At 47.5% G+C, this 18,307-nt stretch overlaps 1 protein-coding gene across 4 annotated transcripts in view; it reads right to left on the reverse strand.

Moving 5' to 3' along the window:
* Positions 1-18,307, reverse strand: part of LOC137520525 (solute carrier family 2, facilitated glucose transporter member 11-like) — a 97,212-nt gene that overhangs the window by 63,390 nt on the left and 15,515 nt on the right. For 2 of the 4 annotated variants that reach the window (XM_068238741.1, XM_068238738.1), the window contains exon 1: positions 16,744-17,001. The exons of the other annotated variants lie outside the window; for them this stretch is intronic. In XM_068238741.1, coding sequence (XP_068094842.1) covers positions 16,744-16,830 — 87 coding nt within the window. In that variant the 5' untranslated portion in view covers positions 16,831-17,001. Of the gene's footprint in view, positions 1-16,743; positions 17,002-18,307 lie in introns of those variants that run through there. 4 annotated transcript variants of the gene reach the window in all.

The following is an 18,307-nucleotide window of genomic DNA, read 5'->3' on the forward strand; positions in this document are numbered from 1 at the left end:
AGATATCGCCAGCAAGACAGGTGCTCCAAAGTCTGGGCTTTCTTTGAAGACTGCACTGAGGATGGTACTATGGCGATTTGCAAGGTGTGCAAGACCCGCCTGAGCAGGGGGAAAAGTATTAACAACCTCTCCACCACCAGCATGAGCCGCCACATGCTATCCAAACATCCCACTCTGTGGGCAAACGCGGCAGGACAGGGTACCAGCAACACTGCCTCCCTTGGGGTCACCAGACTCACCACCAGACCCGCCTCAGCAGCAGCAGTAGCCCAGCCATTGCGTGGTTCACAACATTCACAAACATCAGACAACGCTAACGCTGACACTGTCACTTTCCGGAGTAGTGCTCTTGAGGTCTCCCAGTGTTCATCAAACACAACAACCAACAGCCCTTCAGTGTGCAGCCCTACGGTTCAGTTGTCTGTCTCGGAGATGTTTGAGCGCAAGAGGAAATTGCCAACAAATGACCCCCGGGCCATGGCAGTAACAGCAGCATAGCCAAGCTTCTGGCCTGCGAAATGCTGCCATATCGAGTGGTGGAGACAAACAGCTTCAAGGGCATGATGTCAGTGGCCATCCCACGTTACGTGGTTCCCAGCCGCTACCACTTTGCGCGCTCTGCAGTGCCTGAGTTGCATGAGCACGTGGTCAGCAAAATAACCCGAAGCTTGAAGAATGCCGTTGCCTGCAAGGTTCACCTCACCACTGACACCTGGACGAGTGCGTTCGGCCAGGGTCGATACATCTCCCTTACCGCGCACTGGGTGAACCTTGTGGAGCCTGGCAGCGATTCCTCACCTGCTACGGCGCGGGTGTTGCCCACGCCGCAAACAGCTGCACAGCCGTCCCTCCCACTGGATAAACAACAGCAGCACCTACCTCTCTGACTCCTTCTCCTCCAACGCATCTCAAAGCTGTACCTCATCCGGAAACGCTAACCCAGCAGCAGTAGGATCGTGGAAGCAGTGCAGCACAGCTGTTGGCATGCGTCAGCAAGCGTTGCTGAAGCTGATCTGCCTTGGGGATAAGCAGCACACAGGGGAGGAAATTTGGAGGGGAATAAAGGAACAGACGGATTTGTGGCTGGCACCGCTGGACCTGAAACCGGGCATGGTTGTGTGTGATAATGGGAGTAATCTCATTCGCGCTTTAAGGTTGGCTAAGCTGACACACATCCCTTGCCTGGCACACATGATGAACCTAGTAGTTCAGCGGTTCCTGAGGACATACCCAGGCGTGGCCTATCTTCTGTTGAAGGTGCGACGAGTGGCCAAACATTGTAGAAATTCCAGTACTGCTTCAGGGGCACTCGCCAAGATGCAGGAGCGCTTCAATCTCCCCCACCATCGCTTGCTGTGTGATGTCCCTACGCGCTGGAATTCTACGCTGCACATGCTAGCCCGCTTTTGCGAGCAGAAGAGTGCAGTGGTCCAGTACATGACGGCGCAGTACCGAGGCGCATCCAGACAGCTGCCAAGCTTCTGTGGATCCGATTGGGCCAACATGTTGGACCTCTGCCAAGTCCTTAAAAATTTTGAGCAATCCACGTTGCTTGTGAGCAGTGACAACTCTTCAGTCAGCATTACCATACCACTGCTGTGTTTACTGAAGAGGTCAATGTTGAAAATCAAGGAAACAGCTGTCATGATGCAACTGGGGGAATCTGAAGGAGAAAACGATCAGCGTGATGGTACCAACATCAGGCCATCCACCTCAGGAAACGCTGGCCCCAGCAGCTATGACGAAGAAGAGGAGGAGGACCAGCTGGAGTTGGAGCAGGAATTTCCTGCCACCACTGACGAGGGCCAGAGCGGTGCACGTTGGACTTCCACAATTCAGCGCGAATGGTCAGCAGAAGCAGACCAGGAAGAAGGTGACGACTATGATGCATCACAACAACTATCACAACGCTCACAAGAGGATGTGGAAAGAAGAAAGTTTGGTCCGCTTCAAGGTCACTCCAACAGTTTATTTGGGACTTATCCCAGAACAGCCACAGAATCACTCAGCTAACATGTTTCGGACCTGCAGCGGTCCTTAATCATAGCATGGGTATGGCAAGATCATCACAGGTTTAAAAGGCATGACAGGGGGAGTGGTTGGCCCAGAGCCACCTATGGAAGGGTGGAGCCGAGCAAAATACAACCTCCTTCCACCCTTCATGTTACAAATACACAAAATATAAAATACAATATAAGAAACAACGAAATGTAAAAGTATAGAAAAGGTTTTAATTACCTAAGAGGAGAACACCACATAGAAGATTATTTTGCTGGAAGTACCCCAATACTGTAATAAAACATACATAATATGTATAAGTAATGGCATACAAGAAATTGATCCGAAGGTAAAACAGGGAGGATATAGTAGGGACATACATTAACAAAGATGATGTCCCCAAACAGAGGGGGGGATGATCAGCCCAAAAGGGTGAGCAACTAACTAGTAATAAGTGCCAAGTCCCATCTCGCATTTAGGCCCCATGGGGCTCTGGTTTCCATGCGAAAAATCCAGAATGCCTCTCGCTTCTTAATTAGGGCTTGTAAGTCCCCTCCTCTCTTGGGCAAGAATACCCTCTCTATACCTTGGAAGGAGAAAGAGGACATGTCCCCCCTATGAACACTTCTAAAATGTTTGGCTACATTAGATATGTGTGTGGTGGACCATCCTGCCCCCAAAAAGTGCTCTGAAATCCTAGCCCTAAGGGGTCTGGTGGTGCAACCTACGTACTGCAATGAGCATGCCGTACACGTCACCAGATAGATCACGTTTTTTGTCCCACAATTGATAAAATGTTTTATGGTAAAACAGGTCCCAGTGGTAAGTGATCGAATGGTGCGGGTCTGGCCATGCACAGAGCAATAGCGACAAGTGGCAACAGCACATCTGTATGAGCCTTTCAGAGATAACCAGGTAGAAGTCTGTGGAACGGAGGTAAAGAGACTGGGTGACAGGAGACTGCCTAAAGTCGGGGCCCGACGACTGGCAAATTTGACGCCATTTTGAAGGAAAGGCCGCAAGGCATCATCTCCCTCTAAAACCGGGAGATACTTCTTTATAGTCTGGACAATCCTAGTGTATTCCGAACTGTAGGTAGTGACAAAATGTGTCGTAATATAGCTCAACTGGAAGCAGTTATTACAGAAACGAAAAGGGTTAAGTACTTGCGTGACACTGAGGACTACACACGTAAGGTAGTTTATGAATGGGGCAGATGGGAAGGCACCTTTAAAACCCCAGGCGGGACCCCTCGTAGATCCCGCTCTAGAAATAGGAGGAGGGTTAGTTTTCCGGATGTGACTGATAATGTACCAAATGTTTCCGATGACACAAACCCAGCTACCAGAATCAGTGCCAGCCCTCACTTGCCTCCTAATAACCGCTACCTCCCTACGCCACAAGCTCCTCCAGATGGACCCCCTCACCCAATTCAATCCATTCCAGCAAAAAACGGGATAGGTCCATCCTCCTATTACAGGAGAAACAAAAGGCATCCGAGGAAGGGAAGAAAAGGAGGAGGACCAGGAGAGCGGGAGTGAAGCATAGACATACAGGTACTTTAGCCCCCAATAGCACAGCTGGGCATAATGTAGTCAACTTGTCTGATGTCATCCTTTCTGAGGCTGATGTTAACTTATTGTCCAAAGGTTTGTCATACGCCCCCACACATCACTTTGAGGTGTTTGACACTTTGTTGGATGTGAACAGGTTCATTAGGTCTATCCTCCTGAAAAAGTATTTCAACCAAGATGTAAGCTCCACTGAGACAGGAGAGGTTTTTTCCCCTGCTGTGATTTTTCCCGACATTGGGACCTTCCAGGACACCAAAGCCAGGTGGACATTAGATTCCCTGATGGCAGATGGTTCTGGGTTGGTCTCCATGTCGGATGTACAGCTTCCTGGGATTAAAAACCCAGATTTTTATCCTCTCACAGCTAGGAGCTCCCCAGTTGAGATCTTTCAGGATCTAGTTGAAAAAGAACTTGTCAATATAGCCAGCGCACATCGAGGAGGACAGCGGAATAATCTGACCAAAATCGAACAGATAGCGCTCAAGAATCTGCAGGCCAACGATAAAATCGTTGTACGCAACGCAGACAAGGGGGGGGCAATTGTCATTTTAAATAAGTCAGATTATCAAGCTGAGGCTTTGAGACCGCTCCATGATGAGACAACATACATGTGCCTTTCAGCTGACCCCACCCCTGTTTTTCAGGCTCAGCTTTTTGGTCTCTTGAGTTATGGTGAAAGTTTGGGAGTATTGAATCACAAACTTGTTGAATATTTGGGAATTAAGCATCCTATTGTTCCCATCTTTCACCATCTCCCTAAGATCCATAAGCTGGGCGCTCCCCCAGAGGGGAGGCCGATAGTTGCGGGAATTGGCTCCCTGGGGGAGCGTCTAAGCGATTGGGTCGATTCCGTCTTGCAGCCCCTTGTCAAGAGGTTACCGAGATATATTAAGGATACGAAACATCTTTTGTCAAGTCTGGATGGGGTAGAGTGGGAAGTGAATTATAGCTGGATTGCTATTGACGTGAAGTCTTTATATTCCTGCATCCCCCATCATTTGGCTCTTACAGCTCTCCAATTTCATCTGGAGAAGTACTCAACCTATACCTCTGACTTACGGATTTTCATATGTGCTGCAGTCGAATACCTCCTGACCCGCAACTACTTCATGTTTGACGGCACCTTTTACCTCCAGAGGTGTGGAGCCTCCATGGGTGCTAAATTCTCCCCATCCCTGGCGAATTTATTTATGGGATGGTGGGAGGAGTTCCACATCTTTGGGGGTGACGGCCGTCTTCTTGGGTGTGTTGCGTTGTACGGGAGGTATATCGATGATTTGTTGGTCATTTGGAAGGGGGGGCAGGAGGAAATCCAGGAATTTGTCACCTCTCTTAATGACAATGCCTGCAATCTCAAGTTTACGTACACGTGGCGGGACAAAAGTGTTGATTATTTGGATGTCACCCTGGTGGGAGACATAGCTTCTAAATCCATCAGGACACGTACATATAGAAAATCCTGCGCAGGTAACTCGACTCTGAAGGCAGGCAGTTGTCACCCTGAGCACACGATCCGGGCCATTCCGGTGGGCGAATTTATTCGGGCCCGCCGGAATTGTTCGGATCCAGGGACTCTGGAGATGGAATTTGCGGAGGTTGGGAGGCGCCTATTGGAAAGAGGTTACCCACATTGGATGATAGAGAGAGGCAAGAAACGAGCCCTCTCTATTCCTCGGTCCAAACTGGTACGGGACAATACGTCTGTGCGTACCTCTGGGGGAGGCCCCTTTTTTGTCACTACCTACAGTTCGGAATACACTAGGATTGTCCAGACTATAAAGAAGTATCTCCCGGTTTTAGAGGGAGATGATGCCTTGCGGCCTTTCCTTCAAAATGGCGTCAAATTTGCCAGTCGTCGGGCCCCGACTTTAGGCAGTCTCCTGTCACCCAGTCTCTTTACCTCCGTTCCACAGACTTCTACCTGGTTATCTCTGAAAGGCTCATACAGATGTGCTGTTGCCACTTGTCGCTATTGCTCTGTGCATGGCCAGACCCGCACCATTCGATCACTTACCACTGGGACCTGTTTTACCATAAAACATTTTATCAATTGTGGGACAAAAAACGTGATCTATCTGGTGACGTGTACGGCATGCTCATTGCAGTACGTAGGTTGCACCACCAGACCCCTTAGGGCTAGGATTTCAGAGCACTTTTTGGGGGCAGGATGGTCCACCACACACATATCTAATGTAGCCAAACATTTTAGAAGTGTTCATAGGGGGGACATGTCCTCTTTCTCCTTCCAAGGTATAGAGAGGGTATTCTTGCCCAAGAGAGGAGGGGACTTACAAGCCCTAATTAAGAAGCGAGAGGCATTCTGGATTTTTCGCATGGAAACAAGAGCCCCATGGGGCCTAAATGCGAGATGGGACTTGGCACTTATTACTAGTTAGTTGCTCACCCTTTTGGGCTGATCATCCCCCCCTCTGTTTGGGGACATCATCTTTGTTAATGTATGTCCCTACTATATCCTCCCTGTTTTACCTTCGGATCAATTTCTTGTATGCCATTACTTATACATATTATGTATGTTTTATTACAGTATTGGGGTACTTCCAGCAAAATAATCTTCTATGTGGTGTTCTCCTCTTAGGTAATTAAAACCTTTTCTATACTTTTACATTTCGTTGTTTCTTATATTGTATTTTATATTTTGTGTATTTGTAACATGAAGGGTGGAAGGAGGTTGTATTTTGCTCGGCTCCACCCTTCCATAGGTGGCTCTGGGCCAACCACTCCCCCTGTCATGCCTTTTAAACCTGTGATGATCTTGCCATAACCATGCTATGATTAAGGACAGCTGCAGGTCCGAAACATGTTAGCTGAGTGATTCTGTGGCTGTTCTGGGATAAGTCCCAAATAAACTGTTGGAGTGACCTTGAAGCGGACCAAACTTTCTTCTTTCCACTTTGACCTGTGGGCTGGTTGCCCAGGTCCAGCTCGGTTCCCACTACAAGTGCAGCGGTATATCCACCTTTCTATTGGCTCACAAGAGGATGATGAGGATTCTGGCAGGACTCTGGCACACATGGCTCAATTCATGCTAGACTGCATTGAACGCGACCCACGCATTGTGCGCATTCTGGACAACACCAATTACTGGGTTTATACCCTTCTGGATCCACGGTACAAACACAATGTTCCAAAACTGCTTGAAGAAAGTCAGACAGGTCAAAATGGAAGAATACCTGCAGGCCCTTGTGGAGACTTTAGAGAGGAGATTGACATCCTCCCCCTCCTCTAGCCAGTTGTACGCCGACAGACTGACTTCCGCAAACCCAGGACGACCAGGAGGGCAGCAAACAACACAAGCCGCAGCTAGTGCCCATAAGGGAATGGTATCGGCAGTGTCCTTGGAGTGGGAAAATTTTCTGACACCCATGCAGCAGCAGCCCACAGAACAGCAAGCGTGCAGATCCACCTCCAACACCAATCGCCTGGAGAAGATGGTCAAGGACTACATGTCAGATGGCGTAGCTGTGTTGAACAATCCATCTGCACCCTTCAACTATTGGGTATCGAAGCTAGACACCTGGCACGAACTGGCAATGTACGCAATAGAGGTGCTGGCTTGCCCGGCAGCCAGCGTTGTCGGAACGCTGTTTCAGTGCTGCCGGAGGCATCGTCACAGATCGGCGAATCCGCCTCTCCACAGAAAATGCAGACCGTCTGACTCAAATTAAAATGAATCAATCCTGGATTGGAAACGATTACGCAACACTCCTGGACCCCAACCAAGTAACATGAACAATGACCATCTGTGATGGGTTAGCGTTTCCGGTCCCTGTTTATTGAACCTCATCTGTATTACATTTATGACTGCATGGCGGCAAAAAGCATTGCTATATCCACACGCTTTTTGTCCTCATGCAAGGCCTGGGTTGCGTCTCAAAAAGCGTGGCCTTCTCCTCCTGCACCTCCTCCTGTTCCATCACGTGTGCTGCTGCTGCTGCTGCTGCTGCTGCTGCTGGGTTAGCGTTGCCAGTCCCTGTTTATTGAACCTCTCATCTTTATTACATTTATGACTGCATGGCGGCAAAAAGCATTGCTATATCTGCACGCTATTTGTCCTCATGCAAGGCCTGGGATGTTGTGTCTCAAAAAGCGTGGCCTTCTCCTCCTGTTCCATCATGTGTGCTGCTGCTGCTGCTGGCCTAGGTTAGCGTTTCCGGTCCCTGTTTATTGAACCTCTCATCTGTATTACATTTATGACTGCATGGCGGCAAAAAGCATTGCTATATCCACACGCTTTTTGCCCTCATGCAAGGCCTGGGTTGCGTCTCAAAAAGCGTGGCCTTCTCCTCCTGCACCTCCTCCTGTTCCATCACGTGTGCTGCTGCTGCTGCTGCTGGGTTAGCGTTGCCAGTCCCTGTTTATTGAACCTCTCATCTTTATTACATTTATGACTGCATGGCGGCAAAAAGCATTGCTATATCCGCACGCTATTTGTCCTCATGCAAGGCCTGGGATGTTGTGTCTCAAAAAGCGTGGCCTTCTCCTCCTGTTCCATCATGTGTGCTGCTGCTGCTGCTGCTGGCCTGGGTTAGCGTTTCCGGTCCCTGTTTATTAAACCTCTCATCTGTATTACATTTATGACTGCATGGCGGCAAAAAGCATTGCTATATCCGCACGCTTTTTGTCCTCATGCAAGGCCTGGGTTGCGTCTCAAAAAGCGTGGCCTTCTCCTCCTGCGCCTCCTCCTGTTCCATCACGTGTGCTGCTGCTTGTGCTGGGTTAGCGTTACCGGTCCCTTTTCCTGGAACCTCTTCTCTGTATTACATTTATGACGGCATGGCGACAAAAAGCATGTTACCTGTGCAAAGAAACATGACATTTTCCACATTTAAAAGACAGTTTTTCCTTTGAAACTTTACAATCAATTTTCTCAAAAACTATAAGCTCTTTTTCAAATATTTTTTTTCCTCTTGTACCCACTCCCAAGGTGCACATACCCTGCAAATTTGGGGTATGTAGCATGTAAGGAAGCTTTACAAAGTACGAAAGTTCGGGTCCCTATTGACTTCCATTATGTTCGGAGTTCGGCGCGAACACCCGAACATCGCGGCGATGTTCGGTGAACGTTCGCGACCCCGAACATCTAGGTGTTCGCCCAACACTACTCCACAGTAAAACGAAAATGGAGCCCCAGCATTTGCATCTTTTAAAATTTCTCCTCTGTGTTGCCCATTGGTCCACTGAACCGATACAAATTCTTCGATAGGAAAATTCCCATTGGTCAGATCAGTGGACCAGCAAGAAAAACTGGCAGAACGTTTCCCGCTGAGGATTGCCTGGCGGCAGAGTAAGGGCTGGTTCACACTGAGGGATTACGCTCCGCTTGATAATAGTCAGCGATCGACAAAGCGATAGAACAGGTCTACCCTATGAGGGTGTTTTCACAGCAGGAGTTTCAATTTGTAGAAAATTGAAAAAGATGCTTGTACCATTTTTAGGGGGATTTTTCCTAAAGGAATATATAACAATCGTAGTGTGAACTAAGCCTGAAAGATGCAAAAGATAACAAAAATTTGGATAAAATATTTGCTGCCATTGTTACCTTCTCTGCAAATTGCACCTATACATAGCAGGTGCTAGAGCCGCAACTTGCATAACCGGTAGCCCCAGCGGGTGGGGGGGGGGGGGGGGGGAGGGTTCAGTTTGGGGAGGATTAAGGGTCAGGACATGGGGGGGGGCAATTATGTTACGATTAGGAATCAAGCAGAGGGAAATGTAGTCTGACATACATAGTTCCATTAAAGCAATACCAGTTGCCTGGCTATCCTGCGATCCACAAACGTGGCTCCTGCAGCACTTTTGCGGTTTGCAGAAGCGTTTCTACCTCAATGTAAAGAATAGGAAAAGCGCAAACCGGTCGGCAAACCGCTAGATCAGAGCGGTTTTGCAGGCGTTTTTGTTACAGTAGCTGTTCAGTAACAGCTTTACTGTAACAATATATGAAATCTGCTACACAAAAACGCTCCAGAAAACGCTAGGCATGTTTAGAATACCTCTCTAAACATGCCTAGAATTGCTCTGAAATATGCCTTAAAAACCTCTAGCATCTTGCGGATCTGCTAGCGGTTTTGGTGTGCACTGGGCCCTTAGACTACATGGAGATAGTAAAATTGGTGGTTAGTGATTGGCCAATCATTGAAAGTGTGTACCAGGTTTACATGTAAAAGGGCCCTTAAACTTTACAAATTATTGAAATGAATGGCATGCTTTTATGTCAATCTGTATCTGATGAAATCTTTATGGTCGTTATTTAGCTACATTACAGTAATATTCTGCAGCAGTTTGCAGCAGAGGCAAATCATTCACAAGGCAAACCTAGGCAGTTGCCTCAGGCTTGGAGAGAGTCTAGGGGCCTGGTGCTTGGACGGTTTCCCAAAAAGACAGCAGTTCAGCTGCCCACGGCAAAGAGGCCTTACCTAATTATATGCCCTTATAACAGTCTGTGCCGAATTTAAGGGAAAGCCCATTAACCGGTCTAATTCCCGCCGGCAAGGGGGCAGCGCAGCACTTTTTTTTTTTTTTTTTTTTTTTCTTTTAAAATCATGTAGCGATCCCAGGGCTCACTACATGATAGCCGCTCAGCAGCGGCATCCCCCCACCCACTCCGATCGCCTTCGGCGATCAGAGTAAGCAGGAAATCCCGTTCAGAACGGGATTTCCTGCTGGGCTTCCCCCGGTCGCCATGGCGACGCGGCGAGATGACGTCACTGACGTCGGGACGTCAGAGGGAATCCCGATCTACCCCTCAGCGCTGCCTGGCACTGATTGGCTAGGCTGCGCAAGGGGTCTGGAGGGGGGGGGGGGGGCGGCGCGGCGGATAGCGGCGAGCGGATGTTACAAGCAGCTAGCAAAGTGCTAGCTGCATGTAACAAAAAAAAAAAAATGTTGCAAATCGGCCTGAGAAATCCTCCTGCACAGGTTACCCCGAGTTGAGCTCGGGATAACCGGCAAGGAGGTTAAAGGGCAAATTAAGTGAGAGGTATATGGAGGCTGCCATTTTTAATTCCTTTTAAGCAATACCAGTTGCCTGGCAGCCCTGCTGATCCTCTGCCTCTAATACTTTTAGCCATAACCCCTGAACAAGCATGAAGCAGATCAGGTGTTTGACATTGTCAGATCTGAAAGATTAGCGTCATGCTTGTTTCTGGCATTATTCAGACACCACTGCATCCTAATAGACCAGAAGGACTGCCAGGCAACTGGTATTGTGTAAAAGGAAATAAATATGGCAGCCTCCATTTTTTCTCACTTCAGTTGTCCTTTAACCGGCCGATTCATTCACAATAGGAAGCCGTAAATGCTGATGAAACAGCAGCTGGAACATTTTCTATACACTCCTGTATATGCAGCAAACGCCTGACCTTGCACAGGTTACATTGATGCAGGCAGAGGAGAACTTGAAAATGCCCCCCACTGGCTGCTCATACAGCTTCTTGCTTTCTAATTTTATGGATGGTGAACACAAAAATGAAGAGAGCTTTCCTAGCGCTGGTGATGTCACACCACTAAATCCAATTAAATGTGTGTTGTCAAATTGCCATGCAGAGAAGAGAGTATATACAGTATGTTGTGTGATTGTCACATGCTGAATAGAATGCAAATCTGTATAAAATGTAGCACGGTACAATGAAAAATACATTCACCAATGAATTGTTACAGTAATACACTGGTCCTCATGTAAAACAAATTCTGTTAGAATTGGTTTTTCAATAGTCGCTTATTGGTTGCCTGAATTAGGCAGGGTTCACACTTAAAGGGAACCTGAACTGAGTAAAATTATTTAAAATAAACATGTGATGTAGCTGCAAATTAAGATTACATACTAAACTCACCCTCAGTTCCTCTCAGAAGCTCACCATTTTCTTCTTACAGTGATCCCTTCCAGTTCTGACAAGATTTTGTCAGAACTGAAATACACCAGTTGCTTTCAGTTATACATCAGCTGCTGTCAGTTACAACTGAGGGCTGGTGCACACCGAGCGGCTTTTTGGGCGTTTTCAGATCCGCTTGCGGCTGCGGATCTGCTTGGTCAATGTATCTCAATGGGGTGGTGCACACCAGAGCGGGGGGCGTTTTGCAGAAACGAAAAATGCCTGGGTGAGGCATTTTTTGGATTGCGGGTGCGTTTCTGCCTCAATGTTAAGTATAGGAAAAACGCAAACCGCTCTGAAAAACGGCACTTCAGAGCGGTTTTGCAGGCGTTTTTGTTACAGAAGCTGTTCAGTAACAGCTTTACTGTAACAATATATGAAATCTACTATACTGAAAACCGCAGCAGCAATCCGCAAAACGCTAGCAAAACGCCTCATAAAAATTAAAAAAAGCGTTTAAAAATCTGCTAGCGTTTTGCGGATCTGCTAGCGGGTTTTGGTGTGCACCAGCCCTGAATGTGCAAAGTAATGTCCATGTTTCCCTATGGCTCAAGTGGGTGATATTACAGTTTAACAGTTTGCTGACCAGGAAGCTGTTATGGGATAATGGCCATTTTCAAAATGGAGGACGGAGGTTTCTATTGATTACAGTGCACAAACAGGAAGCAGTAGAGGAGAAAGAGATTGATGAATAGACTACACGGGAGGTAAGTATGACGTGTTTATGTTTATTTTGACTTTTAATTTTCACTTCAGGTTCTCTTTAAAGGACAACTGTATCAAGAGGGATATGGAGGCTGCCATATTTATTGCCTTTTAAGCAATACCAGTTGCCTGGCCATCCTGCTGATGCTCTGCCTCTAATACTTTTAAGCCTCTTTCACAATGCGATGTTAAAGTCGCACGTTAAAACAACATTTAACGCAGAATAACACTGCAATGGGGAAAAAAAAAAAATCCATGCCCCATTCACAGTGCACATGCTGCATTGGTGACTAATGCTGCATGTTAAGTGAAAGTACTGCATACAGTACGTTATACACGCTATTAGCTGTGTTGGACTGTGTTTGCACATGCTCAGTAATGACTTACAAACATACTTACTTCTTCCTTGTTACTGTGCCCCCTCACTGTGCGACCTGACGGCGTGCGCCGTCAGGTCACACAGTGAGGGGGCAGTGACCAGGAAGAAAGGAAGCCGGCGGAGGATTCGTATTGCCTCGCGTGGGAATTTACGGCTATGAGAGAACAGGAAATGGCTTGGAGCGGCGCCCGGAGTGTGTGGGGGAGTGGCAGCGCTCAATCTCTTGCAGCGGGAGCATTGTTTGCCGGGGGCCAATGTAGGAAATCATAGGGAAGGAGAGGACCTGGAGCGACACCCGGAGCATGCGGGGGAACAGGCAGCACTCTTGCCGCTGCAGCGATATTTCCGGGAGCCCACGGACATCAGCATCTTGCACTGCTCCGGGAAAGGGGGTTATCCACTGGTCTCTGGGATTCCCAAGTCAGGAAACAGTTGTGCTTGAAGTCCAGAAGCAGCAGAGTGCTTCGGAACATGCCATGTGGACAAGACCCCCGCCTGCACAGGTAATGGCTGCAGTAGAGGATTGTGCAATGCTCTCCTTGGCCTGCTCTTCAGCTATGCTATGTGTCTTGCTTTGTTTGAAAGGCAGTCTTGGACTTATGGCGGCCATACATGGTACAATAAAAACGTTCGATTAACCCGTTTATTCAATCTACATGACCGAATGAAAGTTGAAAATATTTTTTTTCCCCGATCAAGAAATTCGAACGATTATTCCGTTTGAGAAAAATCAGTTCAGACATGGTGGAAAATTTTTTATATTCGATCTAACTGAATAATCAAACTAAATTATCTAATTGAAAAAAAAAATGAAAAATTGTACCATGTATGGCCACCCTTATGCTGATTTTACTAACTCCCTTAAATATAGCATAGGTTAGTGTAGTTGGTGGGTGAGCAGCAGTTGTAGGGTAGTTAGTGTTGTCAGTGGGACAGCATAGGTTATAATAGGGTAGTTAACCTCCTTGCCAGTTATCCCGAGCTGAGCTCGGAGTAACCCGCGCAGGAGGATTGCTATTGCCCCGATTTTCACACTTTTTTTTTTTATTGCACGCAGCTAGCACTTTGCTAGCTGCGTGCATAACTCGATCGCCGCCGATTCGCCGCGCCCCCCCCAGAACCCTTGTGCGGCCTGGATCCGGACTCCCACTGACGCCATGGCGACGGGGGAAGCCAAGCAGGAAATCCCGTACTGAACGGGATTACCTGCTTGCGCAGATTGCCGGAGGCGATCGGAGTAGATAGGGGGATGCCGCTGCTCAGTGGCTATCATGTAGCTAGAGCTAGGCTAGCTACATGATTTAACAAAAAATAAAAAATAAAATAAGTTCTGCGCTGCCACCTTGCCGCAATAATTGGAACGGCAAGGGGGTTAATGTAGCTGCAAGGGTTAGTGTGGCTTAAGGTGGCCATACACTTGTTATGTTAGCAGCAGATAGATCAGATAGTTCTCCGATCTGCCTGATGTGTTTAGGAACATTTTTTTTACTAGGAACAGATCTCCAATAGATTTCAGTATGAAATTATTGAAAAATCGATATGATGGCATTTTTTTGCCATCAGATTTCCATTAGGTCCAATGCAAAATGATAAGCAATCTCAACAGATCTTCCTAAATTTTCCGACATGTCAGATCGATTGAAATCAATCAAAATCAGTCGCAAATCGATCGATTGGTCAATCGATTTGCGATCGATCGGTCGCTAATCGGCTGAGTGTATGGGCCCCTTTAGAGGGAAAGAAAGCTTACGTGGTGAGAAAGGTCCACAAAATGCCCCTGGACCATGGACACAACCAGGTTTAGCATGTTTTTTTTCCTTGATTGTTGTCTAACCTTGGTGAGTCTTATGGTCCAAAAAATACGGTAATTAATAAACTCATGAGAAAAAAAAAAAAAAAAAAAAAACACACACACACACACACACACACACACACACACACACACAAACACACACACACCACAACAACAACCTGCTGTGCGATTTCAAATCATGGCAAAAACCACTAACAATGTGCGATTCCACAGCAGGCCACTCACTACAATGGTCAGTGCAGAAGTGCAGGTTTTGCCTGTGTATGGTTTCTGCTAAATACTACACAGAGGTGGTAACATCACAATTGGATGGGAGTATAAAGCCTGGTACATACAACCAATTTCGACTGGCCAATCACTGGCAAATTTGACCACCTCCATGGAGTATGAGGGCGAACAGCATTTGAATATGGTGAGTAGATCGTGTAGGTAAGCTCTCATACTACATTATTGAAGTGGTAAAACTAGCCAATCAAAATTGAATGTGTGTACCAAGCTTTAGGCTACAGCCTTGTACACATAGGAAACAGGTCACCCAGTGGAGATCAGTACCAAATCCCTCAGGGGATATTGCAGGGCCGAGGCTGTACAGACAGGGGTGGGAATCTACAAAGCTATTAGGACTACTTTACACTATGCACGTTGCATTGCGCATCCTGAAAAATGGGCACATATTACGCACCACATGTACTGTACGCAATGTGGTGTAAACACTTAGGCCATGTTCACAGTGGTGTGTTGCAGTGCAGCACAACGGATGTTCTGTAATGCAGCTCACCACACTGCACCGACTAGGTGACTTTCACAGTGCGACGGGTAGTGCCAGGGCCGGCCCGCCCATGAGGCGTGGTGAAACGTTTGCCTCAGGCGGCACCCGCCCGTCCGTGGGTGTGAAGGGCCGCCCGAGCTGGAGGGGATAGCGGGCAGGAAGGGGGTATTGGGCCTAGCGGCAGGCAGGAGGGGTCGAACCCCCCCTCCCTCGCCTGGGTCCCCCGTCCTCCGCTCCCCTCCAGCTTGTTACGTCGCTGGCTGCAGCTATAAGAGGCAACGGGCGGGGATCACTCACCTCTTTCTCGTTCCAGCGTGCGCTCCACTGATGTCACTTCCTGCGGCGTAGCAGGAAGTGACGTCAGTGAAGTGCAGGCTGGAATGAGGAAGAGGTGAGTGATCCCCGCCCGTTGCCTCTTATAGCTGCAGCCAGCCAGCGACGTAACAAGCTGGAGGGGAGCGGAGGACGGGGGACCCAGGCGAGGGAGGGGGGGGGGTCTGACCCCCCCCTCCCTGCCGCTAGGCCCAATACCCCCTTCCTGCCCGCTATCCCCTCCAGCTCGGGCGGCCCCCCCACACCCACGGCTTGGGGGGGGGGCGGCAGCGATTTCTTTAAAGTTTGCCTCAGGCGGCAAATGGTCTAGGGCCGGGCCTGCTACCAACTCTGTATTATGCACCAATGTTTGCATTTATATACCCACATTGGCCTCTATTGATAAAGCATTCCCGCATGCAGTAATGCTCAAAACAGCTGACTTTACCAACCATTTAGCAAAGTGTCCATTCATAAAAGCTGTTTCCGCATGAAAAGCTACAATTCCTGAGCAGTGCGGGAAATTACTGCCTTGTGCGACGATTATCTCAACACGTCACTACATGTCAATTCATAAAGATTAGAGCAAGCGGAATTGGGACTGAGAAAACCGGCTGTTTAGAAAAGGAGAAAAGCCAGTGGATAACAGGCAAGCTAATGGAGACAGACCTCCCAGGCAGCAGCAGTGAGAGCAGAACAAAAAAGGCATCACAGAATACCCAGGCTGTGTTTTTTAACCTCTTAGGTACCCTTTTTCAGATAAAATTTCACATCAGAAAGCCTGCAAGTGTAACATTTCTTGAAGTTCTTGTAAGCTACGGCAATTAAATAGATTGTTTAGAAAGACTATTACAGATTCAGCGCAAGGAGAGGCAGTTTGGAAGAAAAATAAATAAATAAATGCACATCTAAAGGGAAGTTGGGGCTGCCTCGTTTATTGTAACTGTCTCTGCACAGAGAAAATGTATCAACTCAGGCAGCACCGCTAGTTTAGGTCGGGAATTCCCTGACCTTTTATCACAAGTGTAAACATTTTTATGAATTAACACACAAAATTCTAAAATACAGGATGCGGTATTTTCCCTCCAAGATTTTTTTTTTACCACAAAAATGTTATGAATAGAGCCCATTGTGTACAGTGCAATGGAAGATGGCACTATATAAATCAATCTCACATTATACAGTGCATGGACTACATAAAGCTTTGCTCTTGCTTTTCTCTTTTTTACCAACTCATATTATTTTGCTACACACGTATGATAAGAAGCAAAACTCTTACCAAGTAAATATTCAGAATCACTCACCACTGACACAGCAGCAACTGGACTATATCCCGAAGAATGAGTCTTCCCTTGGGAGATCATAGAGGTAGCTTCCATGCCCTCTTCCATCTCCTCCCCACCTTGGCAGAAATGGGGAAATGTCCTGTCTCTGGAGCCTCATACAGTGCCGCTAGCCTCCTAAACCTGATCACTTGGGTTGGGCAATGTTTCCAAGTAGATGCAAATATTATGGTAAATATATGCAGCCTCAAAATTGACCATTCAAATTACACTTCTGCAATAGTTGACTAGTCAGTTTTCAAGCTGCATAAGGCCTCTTTTCCACGAACTGTTGATAGGCAGTGACATGCCTCTCAAACTCTCACAACTGCTCACTGCTGTCTGGTAACTGCTTGTTGCTGCCTGGTAACTGCTTGCCGAACACACAGCTCAACAGTTCGTGGAAAAGAGGCCTAAGGCCTTGTTTCCACGAACTGTTGAGCTGTGTGCTCAACAAGCAGTTGCCAGGCAGCAGTGAGCAGTTACCAGGCAGCAGCAAGCAGTTGTGAGAGTTTGATAGCATTTCACTGCCTATCAACAGTTCATGGAAAAGAGGCCTACATTTATGAAAAAGTTGTCATAAAATTTGTATCACCTCAGATTTATTAGACCATTCCTAATCATCTGGTACTTGTTAGTAGTGATGGTTCCAAGTTGATGCAGGATTATGCAAGTTATGTATGTTAATTAATACAGCTTGAAAATGGACCAATCAAATTAAGGCCTCCTTTCCGCGAACTGTTGATAGGCAGTGAAATGCCTCTCAAACTCTCTCAACTGCTCACCACTGCTGCCTGGTAACTGCTTGTTGCTGCAATGATAGGGTGGCTGGATAGTGTAATGGTTAAGGGCTCTGCCTCTAACACGGGAGACCAGGGTTCGAATCTTGGCTCTGCCTGTTCAGTAAGCCAGCACCTATTCAGCAGGAGACCTTAGGCAAGTCTCCCTAACACTGCTACTGCCTATAGAGCGCGTCCTAGTGGCTGCAGCTCTGGCGCTTTGAGTCCGCCAGGAGAAAGGCGCTATATGCGTGTTTGTCTTTGTCTTTTGATAACTGCTTACTTCTGCCTGGTAACTGCTTGCTGAGCACACAGCTCAACAGTCCGTGGAAAGGAGGCCTGAAAATGGACCCGTCAAATGCCACCAAGGTTTAGGCCTCCTTTCCACGGACTGTTGAGCTGTGTGCTCAGCAAGCAGTTACCAGGCAGAAGTAAGCAGTTATTATGCAGCAACAAGCAGTTACTAGGCAGCAGTGAGCAGTTGAGAGAGTTTGAGAGGCATTTCACTGCCTATCAACAGTCCATGGAAAGGAGGCCTTAAGCTACATACATTTGCTTGCATACACTTGTTTCTGTGCAGGTTGCTTGCAGCTGGTTGCAAGAGTCCAGCACTTGCAGTGACCGCTGCATGTGCATCTGAGTCAGTGGTAGCCAACCCTGGACACTACAGGGTTGGGGGGATCTGCACCACTGACATGCATGTGGTATGTATGCTCCCATTCGGTTGCATGGCTTTGCAACTGAAGGCCCCAGTAATTCGGCAACTA

This window comes from Hyperolius riggenbachi, chromosome 1 (genome assembly GCF_040937935.1).
Source record: "Hyperolius riggenbachi isolate aHypRig1 chromosome 1, aHypRig1.pri, whole genome shotgun sequence".
NCBI lineage: Eukaryota > Metazoa > Chordata > Amphibia > Anura > Hyperoliidae > Hyperolius > Hyperolius riggenbachi.